General features: G+C 46.9%; 1 protein-coding gene across 1 annotated transcript in view; it reads right to left on the bottom strand.

Annotated features, from left to right (window-relative positions):
* Positions 1-15,523, bottom strand: part of TMF1 (TATA element modulatory factor 1) — a 44,671-nt gene that overhangs the window by 16,387 nt on the left and 12,761 nt on the right. Inside the window, exons 4-7 of the mRNA XM_030208596.1 lie at positions 8,970-9,096; positions 4,029-4,134; positions 1,503-1,645; positions 117-283 (exon numbers count right to left, since the gene is read on the bottom strand). Coding sequence (XP_030064456.1) covers positions 117-283; positions 1,503-1,645; positions 4,029-4,134; positions 8,970-9,096 — 543 coding nt within the window. The remainder of the gene's footprint in view (positions 1-116; positions 284-1,502; positions 1,646-4,028; positions 4,135-8,969; positions 9,097-15,523) is intronic.

The following is a 15,523-nucleotide window of genomic DNA, read 5'->3' as shown; positions in this document are numbered from 1 at the left end:
GTTTCATTTTATTTGTATTAAACTTAAAGCACATTGTGCTGCTGACAACAAAAGGAGTTAATACACCCTACTGTATTGGTAAGTTTTACTTTTGTTGCTTTGACAGATTTGCTCACTTGTATGAGCCGTCGAGTGCTGCCTGCAGACTTCGATTCTTTTCCTGAAGCTCTTCCAAATCAGCCTGAAACCGACTGAGATTCCTTTCTTCCCGATCAACCACACTGTTCAGTTTTTTTATGTTCTCTCGATGTTGTTTCTCCAGCTCCTCCTTTCCATCAAGCACCTAAAGATAAATACAAGTTATTAACCAATTTTACAGTTTTCCCTAATTTACACTACTCTAGAACATTAGTAACTAAAAATCAGCACTTTTTGCTCATCTCCGTCTTTAGTATGTAATTACATTACTACTCTCTATATAACTAAAGACCAATGTGGTCTTCAAAGCTCACGTACAACCTCAAGAATTACATCAAACACCTGCTGACATTTAAATTTATTTGCATGAGCTGCTGACAGTACCAGGGGCGTAGCCAGACTTTTGCGGGAGGGGGGTCCAGAGCTCGAGGTGAGGGGGCACATTTTAAACCCCCCCCCCCCCCCCCGGCGGCGCCAACCCCTCCCTTCCCCCGCCACCGCCAGGTACCTTTGCTGGCGGGGTTCCCCTTCAGCACCAGTCTCCGAGTCCGGCGCGTTTGCTGATCTGGATTCTGTTTCTGTGAGTCCTGACGTCCTGCCCGGTGCTGAAGAGGACTTCGGCTGGCGGGGGTTGGGGACCCCTGCCAGCAAAGGTACCTGATGGCGGGGGAGGGTCAGCAGCGGGGGGGGGGGGGGGGGGATGAAAGCAGGGGGCCAGGGCCCATGCCCCCACCTAGCTACACCCCTGGCCAGTACTCTACAGGCATCTCTGTCCCTCACTGTCCCAGAAAACACAGTGCTCCAAAACACGGCATCTCCAAGAACCTTCTGCTCTCAGTCACTGCCCTATAAGCCCCTCAATCTCTCCCCCCCCCCCCCCCCCGTCTCCTTCAACAACTCACTCCACCTATCTGTTTTCCTTGCACTGACTTGTGTCTATAATCCCCCACTAGCTTCCTTTCCTACTACCACCATTTATCTGCACCCCCTAGTGGAGGAGTAGCCTACTGTTTAGTGCAGAACCTAGGAAACTGGGTTCAAGTCCCACTGCAACTCCTTGTCCCAAATACAACACTTAGATTGTTAGCCCACTAGGGACAGAGAAAGTACCTGCATATAATAATTGCAGACCACTTTGACTGTACCTCAGAAAGGCGGTATATCAAATCTCATTACTACCCTTCCCCCCTCCCTACTACCCCTTGTTCCGTGAGAAAGCCAGAACTTGCAAAGAGGATTTAGTTATTTCTAATGGTACATATTTCCTCCTACCACAATCCTAATCCTAGAGCACTGTATGCTAGTTTTCGAGATCTACTCTGGATGAACTATATGGTGACCACTGATGATTTACTTATATCAACCTGTCTTAAATGTTGCAACTCTTCTTCAAGTTCTTTAATCTTTTTACTCTGTTTTGCATTGATGTTTTCATTGTCCTTCTCCTTGGCTCTTAACTTTTTAATTATATTGGAGTTGCGTAGCTGCTGTTTTGAAAGCTTTTCACCTGCAAAGCAAAACACAGCTGCTATTTTCAAAAATGAATTCTATGATTCAGACTAGTAATTCTGTATTTATTAATTCTTCTCGGGAATAAGAGATGAAAAATTATTTTTCTACATTTACATGCTTTTTTCCCATAAATGCTAATCTTTCGTACAATATTAGTAAATTGTTTATCACAAACAGTAAAATCTATTATATTACACACTTTATAACTATAATGTAAAAAAAAAAAAAAAAAGAATTGACAAAACATTCTGAATATGAAAAGGTCTTGCCTCCGGAATGAGTTTTGGACCTTTATAATCTATACCCCCCAATATTCAGCCGGCAACGATCAGCATTTTTTTTTAAACGCTGGTCGTCACCGGCTAAATTATCCCCCAATATTCAGTGCCAGGCCATGTCCAGCACTGAATATTGGGGATAATTTCGACAGACAGGCAGGCTGCCAGAAGTTATGCAGGCCTGGCCGATATTCAGCCGGCTGAATATCATGACATTTCGGCCTGCATAACATTTTTTTTTGTTGTTTATAAGGGGGAGAAAAAAAAGCAGACTCTGAGCCCCCTCCCACCCCAATGTCCCCTCTTCCCCCCCCCCCCCCCCCCGCAAGTCCCCCCCAACCCCCGCCTCCCCCCTACATTCCTGGTGCTCCAACAGGGTCGCTGGGGGCAGGAGCACAGCTCCCTCGCTCCTGCCCCTTGTGGCGCCTCGGTAAAATGGCAGCTTATGGTAAAAGTACTGTGAGCTGCAGTGAGAGGTCACGGCAGCCATTTTTCCGAGGAACTGCAAGAGCGAGGGAGCTGCGCTCCTGCCCCCAACGACTCTGCACAACCAACAGGTATGTTCACCACTGGGAGGAGGTAGGAGATTTCAGGGGCTTTTTTTCCTTCTAAGAAAAACAAAAAATATGTGGGTGCCAGACTGTCTTGCATAGCTAAGCAGCCTTATTTAGGACAGCACTTGAGCACTGAATATGGCCGGCACCCGCATAAACTGGGGCTCCTCCTAAGTGCCGCCCCTGACTTGCCCACTTTTTCTTTGGGCGAGCTCAGGAGATATTCGTTGGCACATCCGGTTAAGTGCCACTGAATATCCCCAGTTAGGCTTCTGCCCGCTTAAATCGCTTTGAATATCAGCCACTCTGTCTCTTGATGGCTAGATCTGTGATTCAAAGGTCAATTTAGAATATAAAATAACTCCCAAAACTCTTGGGCTTTTTTTATTCAAATTTTAATATGTCACCTGTATCCAAAATTAGTTCGTAGGCTGGCAGAGAGTCAAAATTACCAAACCATAAAATTTTGGTTTTTATTTTATTCAATTTCAATAAACTGGCACGAGACCATCTGTCAACCAGATTAATATTTTGTCGCAGGTTATAAAGGGTGTCTTCAGAAGAACTCCGGACATACCAAGAAAATATCATCTGAGTATGGCGGACAGAATACTCCTAAGCCAGATAAATTACCTAAAGGGCTGAGGAAAATACTGAAAAGCGAGGGAGAAAGCGGTGAACCCTGGGGAACGCCACAAACAGTGCCAGAGCGCAGAGGTGACACCATTCTTCCTAACACAGTATACCCGCTTGGTTAAAAATTCACTAAATCAATTTAGCACAGTACCTCACATACTCAGCTCACTAAGTCTATATAATAATGTTGGATGGTCTACAGCATCAAACGCAGCTGAGATATCAGTCCAGCTCCTCAGTATTTTCTATCTCCACCTGCTGGTTGATGGACACAACTATCCCACAGGTTCTGGAATAATGAGAAGCTACGTAATGGAAGGAAACATTTACCATGAAAACATATCCAGGAGGAGAAAGAGCAGTGGTAGCACCTTCAGCTGCTTGCTCCCTCTCTGGGGTCTCGCTAGGGTTGTGTGGCTCAAATAGTTCATTCAGTAGCAAGAAAGGAAGCAGCTTGAGGTACTGCTGCATGTTAACTGTGGGAAGTAGGGAATTAAAATGAACAGCCACTAGAATCCTCCGCTTATGATTCAGCTCAGACACCTGGTCTTCCATGGCAACTGTGCAGCCACCAGCCACTTCCACAGGAAGGGCCAAGATTTGTGGCTATTCCCACAGCTGTTAAATTACAGTCGATCAGGGACCCTGCCCATAATCATGCCACACCTGCATTCTACAGATTTCAACATGCCACAGAATTGACATCTCAACACTTGCAAAGAAAATAGTTAGAAGCATTTGCAAAATGGGAAATGTTTCACATTTAAGTACCATAAGATAAGAAACAGAGAATAGTCTATGCATTTCATGTCATAAAATTTTAGGAAGTTGGTCAAATACAACAAAATGTTCATAATTTGTAAAAAAAAAAAAAAAAGAGGGGGGAAGTAAAAAGTTAACCCATGCCCACCTTCTTCCAGCAATTCGTTGATCTGTGCATCCTTTTCTTTCAACAGTTCAAGTGTTTCATTACTATTTAATCTAGTAGCTAATTCTTCTTTGAGTATCTTTACTTCCTAAAACCAAGATCAAAAGTTCTTCTAGTCAAGAAATGTAAATATTACAAAGCATTTTTCACATTTAATATTTTGATATTATTATTTAGAAGTCATATTTCTATGGATTAAAGCACATCTAATAAATAAATCATTCAAAATTATGTAACAAAAAAAAGGACAGGAAAAGTGACATTTAAGATGAGAACATGAAGACATGCAAACAATTAAAATGTAAAAACCTATACCCATTTCTCACTTTAGAAGAAATAAAGTTATTATAGATATCTACCCACAGTAATCATCAGCACCAATATTAATGGAGTGCATTTGAACCAATCATAGGTAAACAAGGTCTGGGGTCAAGCTACAGACTTATGTAAAATCTACCAAAAAATATGTATTCACCCAATAAAGGCCTTTAAAGAGTAATACAGTGATCCGTGAACTATGTACCACACAAAAGCAAGATGTATGACATTTGAAGACACAATGCCTTAATATGATGACCACTCACTCACTCCTTATATCCTCACTGCTTTACATTTTTTAGCATATTTAAGTAATATCGAGCCATACCTAATCAGAAAATGTTGATGATAGCCAAAAAGTGCATCTTGACCAGCTGGGTCAAAAATTCTAGTGCTTATTCAGCTCACTGAACAACAGTGATGGAATGGATAACAGCTAAGAGAAACCCTGCAAATTCTCCATGTCAGCGGGCAAATTTCCACTGTATCCGGGAGCCCTTCATGTCACTGACAAAGCAAACTCACACCTTGTTTAGAAAACATGTTTTGACAGCTTCCTAGCTATAAAGGAGCTAATACTGCACACCTCAAATATCGTGAGGTCAATATTCAACTGACGTGATAGCTTTGTAATCAGGCGAGTGGTAGAAGTTAAAAGGGACTGAAGGGATGGAGGGATGGGAGAATTTCCAGAAGCTCAATAAGAAAATGTCTGTACGTGGAGTTGGTATCTGATATTTCATTATCTGAACATCTCTATACAAGCACTATTTCAAAAAGTGTCTCATTCTTGTGTGATATTTATGCTGATTGTTCTTATGTTCTCAGGAACTAAGATTTTCATAAACCTTTTTATTTAACATCTGCACAATTTGCTGGTGTATCATATAACCAAATATTCAAATTGAACACCACAATATTCTCTAGCTTTAATAAGATTTCAGCCAGTTAAGAGAATAAAGTAAAAAATGATTTAAAAGAACAAAAATGTTTTTTTTTTTAATTTCATGATATTTTACAAGTTCAACACACTTGTTTGCTCATTTAGGGGTTAACGCAGCACCTCTGCAGGTAAAACAGGGCTTTATGCAAAACACTGGCTTTGAACAAATTTGTTCATATATGTCAACTGAGGCAATTTATAAAATAGCACCTAATAGGAGTCTATTCTATAAATGGTTTTGCTTACTTTATTATGACATTATGTTTTATACTTTTGTCCGTTCTTTTCTCTTTTTATATGGTTAGTGATCCTTTCCATGGTTGATTTTGATTTTATTACTCTTTTTATTTTTTAATGTACCTTGCTTTAATAGTTGTCCTGAAGTCGGTTTCCAAAAAAGATAACCTTGAAAGGAACGTAGGGCACCTACTTTCCTTTATCAAATACTGGTGTAACAGGTCAGCTATGAGCCTACATATTCTACGCGCAAGTGCTTTTGGCAGCCATAGAGCTGGTGTAAATGCTCATGCAGAAGCTACATACCTAACTTATACATGTGTGCCCCGCATATGTAAACGCCCACCTTCTATTTATGCGCTATAGGGGATATATGTGTATTTGTAGAATAGCATGTAAGCCATCTACTTATCATTTATGCATGTATTTGCTCATGTACAAAAGGTAAACACCAGCATTCTATAACTTATGCACATATATAGCACCTAAGTATAGGCACCCTTCTTGTAGAATTGCACCTCCTCCCACCCGAACACACACAAAATATCTCTCAAAAAATATCCTGTGCATACTTAGAGGTGACTTTGGTGTAGGGAAAGTGCAGGCAGAGTTGCAATTTTGTGTGCTTTTTAAAAGTACATGCAATCTTGCATACTGTACATGTGTATATTTCCATCTGCTTTCAAATCCATTTCAGTATTTGTGGGATCATTAAAGGCATGATTTCTGCAGGACTTGTATTCAGATTTTATGTCTTTCTAAATTAGATTACAAATAAGCATCTCACATGTTCATGCAAATCCTTCCACATAACCACAACACAGAAAAAGGAGTATTAATTGTAATGTGATTTATTCACTGCTTTGAAGATGAGAGAGATCTGCAAATATGTTAAATACGTACATCCATGTACAGTTAACTTTCCAGACACCATAAGTACAGTACAGTGGTCCTTTTTCATAAATTTGTTCACAAAGTCGTCATTAAGGCATTACAGAATATGACACTTCCACTAAATATTATACATTAACTACCCAAATGGCTGGGTCTCTTATCCACCAGCTACAGACAGATGCAGGGGTGGAAAAACTCACCTGCAAATGCGCAGTAGAGACTTCCCTCTCTGTCCCGCCCCCTCCCCCCGTCATCACGTCATCGTACAATATTAGTATATTGTTTATCACAAACAGTAAAATCTATTATATTACACACTTTATAACTATAATGTAAAAAAAAAGAATTGACAAAACATTCTGAATATGAAAAGGTCTTGCCTCCGGAATGAGTTTTGGACCTTTATAATCTATACCCCCCAATATTCAGCCGGCACCGATCAGCATTTTTTTTTTAAACGCTGGTCGTCACCGGCTAAATTATCCCCCAATATTCAGTGCCAGGCCATGTCCAGCACTGAATATTGGGGATAATTTCGACAGACAGGCAGGCTGCCAGAAGTTATGCAGGCCTGGCCGATATTCAGCCGGCTGAATATCGTGACATTTCGGCCTGCATAACATTTTTTTTGTTGTTTATAAGGGGGAGAAAAAAAAGCAGACTCTGAGCCCCCTCCCACCCCAATGTCCCCTCTTCCCCCCCCCCCCCTGCAAGTCCCCCCCAACCCCCGCCTCCCCCCTACATTCCTGGTGCTCCAACGGGGTCGCTGGGGGCAGGAGCACAGCTCCCTCGCTCCTGCCCCTTGTGGCGCCTCGGTAAAATGGCAGCTTATGGTAAAAGTACTGTGAGCTGCAGTGAGAGGTCACGGCAGCCATTTTTCCGAGACGTGATGACGGGGGGGAGGGGGCGGGACAGAGAGGGAAACTGCGCGGAAGGGGAGGGAGGGAACCGCTGAGGTCGCTACCGCTCCCCCCCCCCAAGGTAGCCGCTACCGCCCCCCCCCCCCCTGGAGTCGCCACCCCCCCCCCTTCACCCGGCCCGGGCCCTCTCTTCGTTATTCAACTTACAGCAGCGCCAAAACAGCAGCAAGCAGCTCAGCTTCAGCTCCCGTCGGCCTTCCTTCCCTGCCTGTGCCCCGCCCTCGCCGACGTGACGTCACACGAGGGCGAGGCACAGGCAGTGAAGGAAGGCCAACGGGAGCTGCTGCTTGCTGCTGTTTTGGCGCTGCTGTAAGTTGAATAACGAAGAGAGGGCCCGGGCCGGGTGAAGGGGGGGCGGGGGCGACTCCGGGGTGGGGGGGCGGTAGCGGCTACCTTGGGTGGGGGGAGGAGACATGGGAGGTCTCAGAAGGATGGGGGGCCTTGGAGCTGGGAGGGCTGGACTGAAGGGGGCCTTCCAGCTGGCTGGGAAGAAGGCACGGGGGGGAGGGGGCCTTGGAACTGGGAGGGAGGGAGGGCAGGGGGGCCCTTTCAGTTGTGAGTGAATGGGGCCCTTACAGTTGTGAGGGAGAGCAGGGGGCCTTGGAACTGGGAGGGAGGGAAGGGGGGCCCTTACAGTTGTGAGGGAATGGGGCCCTTACAGTTGTGAGGGAGAGCAGGGGCCTTGGAACTGGGAGGGAGGGAAGGGGGCCTTGGGAGTTGGGGGGGAGGGCCTGGGGCCTTGGAACTGGGAGGGAGGGAGGGAGGGCGGGCAGGGGGCCTTGCAGCTGGGAAGGGGGGAGGACTGGAGCCTTGGAGCTGGGAGGGAGGGACAGAGGGGGCCTTGGAGCTGGCAGGGAAGGAGGATGGCAGGGGGCCTTGCAGCTGCAACGGGAGGGGGGCCTTGGGAAAAAAAAACATTCCAATATGCGCCCGTTTTAACGGGCTTAACAGCTAATGAGCATATAAAACAGAAGATAACTTACACAGGAAAAAAACCAGCTGGCGCCCAAGTTATTAAAATATTTCTTCAGTCCTGGGGTACACTTATTTGGCCATTAGTGGTCATAGCCAGAAAGTTTCAATACAAAGACTACAGATCACCTTCACAACAACCCACTAAACTTTACACGTTTACACTAAATGCTTCTTAGTTTATTCCTTCTAACAAGTACTCTTGTGAAATCATTTCATGACCCTCCATGTTGATTTTCACATAGCAAAGTAGGCATACCCTAATGATCCAACTTAAACGCCTGAACCCTGCAACATAATGAAACTATACTAGAACTGGACAAAACCTAACTCTTCCTCCTTGATTACTTAATGTGTTCTCACTAATGAACTTTAACACACTACCACTCTGTATCTGTCATACCGGAATTGGCAATCACCATCACTGTACTATGTAAGCCACACTGAGCCTGCAAATAGGTGGGAAAATGTGGGATACAAATGCAACAAATAAATAAATAAATATGTATCTGTCCCATCTTAAAATATTTTTACTTCTGTTGGCAAAAATCAAAAAGCAACACATATTTGATACTAGACCTAGCAAGTTTCCCATGGTTACAAGTTAAGGATTTCACTACAATACTGTCCATTAAGTACCTTTTTAGCCGCATCTCGATCTTTGCAAGCTAGATGCACTTTCTTCTCGGCTTCTGCTATCCGCTGTGTAAATTCTTCTCTGAGAGATGAAATGTTACTGCTTTCTTCTTTAAGCCTAAGCATTTCACTAAATTTAAAAGCAGATTTATTAGTGATAACAGAGTTATTTCTATATTTCCAAAACAGTGCATTCTAGATGGAAACTCTACAAGAGGTTACATTGTCTACTTGAAAGAATATTAAAAAAAAACCCTGTATATTTGACTGTAATTGTATTAATACCATTAAATATAATGCATCCTGCTAGCCAGTCATGCTAGTGGTTTGTCTCCACACACAACTTTTTTTCAGTCCAATACATTTAACATTCTTAGAAGCTCCACTTTGCTCTTTTTGGCCACAGAAATGGGAAAATTAGGTTCTTACCATGATAATTTTCTTTCCTTTAGTCATAGCAGATGAAGCCATTACGTATGGGTTGTGTCCATCAACCAGCAGGGGGAGATAGAGAGCACTCAACCTTTCACAGTGCCTCATGGCCAGCTAGCGCCACTGCCTCTTCAGTATTTGAAGCTTCCAAAGCAGTATGGCAAACCGCAATGGGAATAACATGAACTTTCCTCACAGCGAACGTTGGCCCCTTAACAAGGGCATGAACTCAAAAAAGGAGGGAATGAACTCATCCTCCTGGAGGGAATAAACTCGTCCTCCACTTTGTATAAACGGAGGGAATACTTGCATCCTCCTGGAGGGAATAAACTCATCCTCCCAAAACATGAACTGGAGGGAATGAACTCATCCTCCTATAACTGTAACAAGAATCCTGAAGACTGTTTTCCGACTCCCCAAGGAAGGAATATAACTTCAGGAAACAAGAACAGCACCTAAAATCAGAATCACTGCAATACAGACAATCATACAGGGAGGGCTCATGGCTTTATCTGCTATGACTAAAGGAAAGAAAATTATCATGGTAAGAACCTAATTTTCCCTTCCTTGTCATCAAGCAGATGAAGCCATTACGTATGGGATGTAACAAAGCAATCCCTAAATAGGGTGGGAACAAGCCACACCACGCGCTAGCACCTGTGCTCCAAAACGCGCATCCCTCCTGGCAGCCACATCCAGCCTGTAATGTCGGGCGAAAGAGAGCTTAGAAGCCCATGTTGCAGCACTGCAAATCTCATGAAGAGATAGTGCTCCAGTTTCCGCCCAAGAAGAGGAAATCGCTCTTGTGGAATGTGCCTTAAAGGCTTCAGGCGGAGCCCGGCCAGACAGCAGATATGCTGAAAAGATAGCTTCTTTGAGCCAACTGGCAATAGTGGCTTTAGACGCTGAAGACCCTCTGCGAGGACCTGCAAGCAGCACAAAAAGATGATCAGAGGTCCTGAAAGAATTTGTAATTCACAGATACTGCAACAGAGTCCTGCGCACATCCAAAAGGTGCAACTGCCCAAATGAATCTGGAAACTCCTCCTCAACAAAGGAGGGAAGAAAAACAGGCTGGTTTAGGTGAAACGCTGAAACCACCTTAGGCATGAAGGAAGGCACAGTCCGAACCGTGACCCCTGACTCTGAGAATTGCAGAAAAGGGTCTCTACAGGACAGCGCCTGGAGCTCTGACACCCGTCTCGCCGAGGTAATGGCCACTAAAAAGACGGCCTTCAGTGTCAAATCTTTCTCTGAAGTACGCCAAAGTGGTTCAAAGGGAGCCCCCTGAAGGGCCTTCAATACTAACCCCAGGTTCCAAGCTGGACAAGGTGCCCGCACGGGAGGACTGAGCCGAAGCACCCCTCTAAGAAACCGTGCCACATCTGGATGAGCAGCTAAGGACACAGCTTCAACCTTGCCACGCAGGGAGGCCAATGCTGCCACTTGCACCCGCAGGGAATTATAGGCCAAGCCTTTCTGTACACCATCCTGCAAAAAATCCAGAATCAGCGAGACAGGAGCCCGCAACGGAGAAAGCGCTCTTGAAACACACCAGACTTCAAACTGGCGCCAAATCCTGGCATAAACCACGGAAGTGGAGAGCTTACGGGCCTGCAGGAGAGTGGAAATTACCTTATTTGAATAGCCTTTATCTCTCAATTGCGCCCTCTCAATCGCCATGCCATAAGACCAAAGCGGCAGGCGTCCTCCATAGCCACCGGACCCTGTGACAACAGGTGCAGAACCAGAGGTAACGGAAAGGTAGCCTCCAACAGCATCTGTCAGAGGTCCGCATACCAAGGCCTCCTGGGCCAATCCGGGGCGATGAGCACCACTTCTCCTGGATGCAGCCGAATCCGCAGGAGCACTCGCTCTATCAAGGGCCACGGAGGGAACAGCAAGCCCAGGGGCCAGGGTTGAGCCAAGGCATCCAACCCGGCAGAGTGAGGATCCCTCCATCTGCTGAAGAAGCACGGGACTTTGGCATTGGAACTGGTCGCCATAAGATCCATCACTGGCTTGCCCCATTTGGCACATATCTGCAGGAATACATCGTCTGCTAGTTCCCACTCCGCTGGATCGATCTGATGCCTGCTTAGATAGTCGGCTTGCACGTTGCTCTGACCTGCAATGTGAGCTGCTGACAGGGACTGTAGATGCAGCTCGGCCCAGTGGCAAATTTGTTCGGCCTGCGCGGCTAGAGCTCTGCACCGAGTGCCGCCTTGTCGATTTATGTAGGCCACTGCTGTTGTGTTGTCCGACATCACTCGGACAGCCAATCCTTCCAGGGTCACTTGAAAGGCCAGAAGAGCCAGAAACACCGCTTTCAACTCCAGGCGGTTGATAGACCATTCTGACTCGTCGGGCGTCCACAGACCCTGGGCATGCTTCCCCTGGCAATGTGCGCCCCAGCCCTTCAGGCTGGCATCTGTCACCACTAGGCACCAATCGTGGAGCGCCAGCAGCATTCCCTGCCGCAACATGCTGTCCGAGAGCCACCACTCCATACTGAGGCGGGCCGCAGGAGCCAAGAAAATCTGCACTGATAATCCTGAGATACTGGAGACCATTGTTGAAGTAGAGAATACTGTAGAGGTCTCAGGTGCGCTCTCGCCCAGGGCACCACTTCCAAGGTGGCTGTCATCGATCCCATCAGCTGGACAATGTCCCAAGCTCGCTGGTGGGGCATCCTCAGGAGCAGACGGACCGGATTCTAAAGCTTGCACCACCTTTGCTCGGGAAGAAACACATAGCCCGAGCCTGTGTCGAACCTGGCCCCCAAATATTCTAGAGATTGCGAGGGGGTCAGGTAACTTTTGGCCATATTGACGACCCAGCCCAGAGATTGAAGGGCTGAAACCACTCTCTTTTTCTGAGTCTGCTCTGATGAGTCAGTTGCCTAGGTACGGGTGAACCCGGATACCCTCTCGCCTGAGAAAGGCAGCTACTACCACCATTACCTTGGAGAAGGTTCGGGGAGCTGTGGCGAGGCCAAAAGGCAAGGCCCGAAACTGGAAATGTTTTCCCAACACCACAAACCGCAGAAACTTCTAGTGCGGGGGCCAAATTGGTATGTGCAAGTAAGATTCTTTCAGGTCCAGAGACGTGAGAAACTCTCCTGGCTGTACCGCCGCAATGACGGAGCGCAGGGTTTCCATGTGAAAATGCCGCACTCTTAAGGACTTGTTTAGCTCTTTTAAGTCCAGGATCAGGCGAAAAGACCCTCCTTTTCGTGGCACCACAAAGTAAATGGAGTAGCGGCCTAGACCTTGTTCGGCGGGAGGCACCAGGGTCACAGCCCCTATCCGGCACAGACTGTGCAAAGTCTCCTCTACCGCCACCCGTTTGGCGGCAGAACCGCATCGGGACTCCACAAACACGTCTCTTACCGGGGCATCGAATTCTATTCAGTATCCGTCTCTGATCAGGTCCAAGACCCACTGATCTGCGGAGATTTTGGCCCACTCCTCGAAAAAGAGGAAAAGTCTTCCTCCGATGACAGGAAACGAGGAGGGGGCCGGCGCACCATCATTGAGAGGGTCGCCCCTGAACTCCAGGCCTTGAACCGGCAGCTGCGGAACGTTTGTCTGAGCGAAAGGAGTTTCTCCGCTGAAAGTGGGCACGCGAAGTAAACCCAGCAGCACGCCCCGGGCGGTACCTTCTAGCTTCACGGAAGCGAGGTCTGTAAGAGGAGCAGACCGCCTGGCCCTTAGAGGAAGGCTTCGGCCTATCTTCGGGCAAGCGCTGAGGTTTGGAATCCCCCAGGCCTTTAACAATGCTTTCCAGCTCCCCACCAAACAGGAGAAGGCCTTGAAAGGGCAACTTCACCAACCTTTGCTTAGAGGCCATGTCCGCCGCCCAATGTCGTAGCCAAAGAGTGCGGCGAGCCGCCACTGCTACCGCCATTTGTTTAGCCGAAACTCTGACCATATCATAAAGGGCGTCAGCCAAAAAGGACAAGGCCGACTCCATCCGCGGAGCCACTTCAGATAAAGTCTCCGCTCCATCACCGGGCTGTTCCACTGCCTGCTGTAACCAAGCCAGGCAGGCTCTAGCAGCATAACAACTGCATGCAGACGCCCAAACAGTGAGACCTGCCAAATCAAAGGACCGCTTCAGAGCTGAATCAAGCCTGCGGTCTTGAATATCCTTCAGGGCAACACCTCCTTCAACAGGGAGGGTAGTTCTCTTTGTCACAGCCGTGACCAGGGCATCCACTTTAGGCATTACAAAGCGAGCCAAATGTTCCTCACTCAGAGGGTATAATTGACCCATAGCCCTGGCAACCTTCAAAGGTCCCTCGGGGTCAGCCCATTGAGCCGAAATAAGCTCTTGGATGGAGTCATGCAAAGGAAGGATCGAGCAGGCTTTCTGGTACTAACCATCCTTGGATTAACAGAGGAGGCTGTGCCACTCCCAGGATCTTCAATCGAGAGGGCTTGTAAGGCATCTGAAATAAGCGCTGGCAGCTCCTCGCGGTGGAAAATCCTCACCGCAGATGGATCATCAAGCTCCTGTGGCAATTCTGCACCCGACTCTGGCTCCTCAGCCCAAGAAGTTCTGCCAGACCCCTCAGAATCCTCATAGCCCGACCACGGGGGGGGGGGGGGGGGGGGGGGGGAAGGGGGGTGCGCCACACTCAGAAGGGGAATTAGCCCTTCTGAGTTTATCAGGAGGATAAGAAACAGGCAAAGCCAACTCCAAAAGGCCAGGATCCACCGGGGGGGGGGGGGGGGGGGCAGGCAGAGGGTCCGAAGATCCCTGCGGAAGAGCTCTTTTAAGCATGTATGCCCTACGCAGCATTAAAACAAAATCAGGGGAGAAAACCGCTCCCTGACCGCCCGGATCCTGCCCAGGGCTATCAGCTCTATTATTAGCCTCACTCAGAGGACACCCCCCCCTGGATTCAGGGCTCTCCGTCGCAACGGAGGCCGCGCCATGTGGAAAATCCAAAATGTGTCCACTGCCAGCTCAGAGCGCAAAAGATCACCGCTCGCTATGCTCGGGACGGCTCTACCGTCTGTACAGCACGAATTACAGAGCCCCACTGCTGATTTGCACTTGCCACATTTAGAACAGCGCTTTACAGTCTCCGCAGCCATCGCCGAAAACAGCGGTAAAATTCAAAAATGGCGATTCGCGACAAAAACTTCCCGATCGCGGGCCCACCCCGGAGGAGTCAAAACACTCTTACCTCACTAGACTGAGTATCACAGCTCCGGTCCTGCAGAAGAATCTCAAGAAAAAAACCTCTTTTCCAAGATTGCTGCGCTAAAGCGCTTTTTTTTTTTTTTTTTTTAACGCTGTGAGGAAAGCAGAGGCAAAAGAGGTAAATAAAATCACTCCGGAGGCTCAGATAAGTGGGAAAGGCAGGGAAAGGCAAACCAATGTGCCTGCATCCACTGAGTGGGAAAGGACAGGGAAAAGCAAGCTAATATGTCCACATCCACGGGGGCATGGGTAAGGCAGGGAAAGGGCTGACCTATGTGCCTTCAAAGTGAAGCTGCTATAGCCTCTAACACCCCGGCTAACAACTGGCAAGCCAGGAGCCACCCCCAGGCAGATTTTTGATGGAGCTCAAAGAAGCTGCAGCCACCCTGCTTGGGGAGATAGAGAATACTGAAGAAGCAGTGGAGCTAGCTGGCCATGAGGCACTGTTAAAAGTTGAGTGCTCTCTATCTCCCCCTGCTGGTTGATGGACACAACCCATACGTAATGGCTTCATCTGCTTGATGACAAGGAACTAAAATTACAGACTGATGAAAGAATGGTATTGATATAAATTAGAAGAATAGGAGTACAAAGAGGTGGCCACGTTTAACACGTTACCTCAAAACTGCTTAAAATTCTTTTTTTTTTAATTTTCTAAAAGCCAAGACTATTTAAGAAACTGTGAGATTAAATAGACAAAGAAGCTGATGAGAAATGTGATCAGAATGAGTCAATGGTACCTAATTGTACATTTTTGCCCATGGATACAACATGGAAAATCCCTTGTATGTATATTGGATGCCATGCATCAACGCTGCTTTATGGTTCAAACAGCAAATTCTTTGGAAATTCTGCATTCTTTGAACTTTACGTATTGAACAAGCAGCTTACTGATGCCTTTTCTACAACTT

The sequence above is a fragment of the Microcaecilia unicolor genome, chromosome 6 (genome assembly GCF_901765095.1).
Source record: "Microcaecilia unicolor chromosome 6, aMicUni1.1, whole genome shotgun sequence".
Lineage (NCBI taxonomy): Eukaryota > Metazoa > Chordata > Amphibia > Gymnophiona > Siphonopidae > Microcaecilia > Microcaecilia unicolor.
This window is presented reverse-complemented; position numbering and strand designations above follow the sequence as displayed.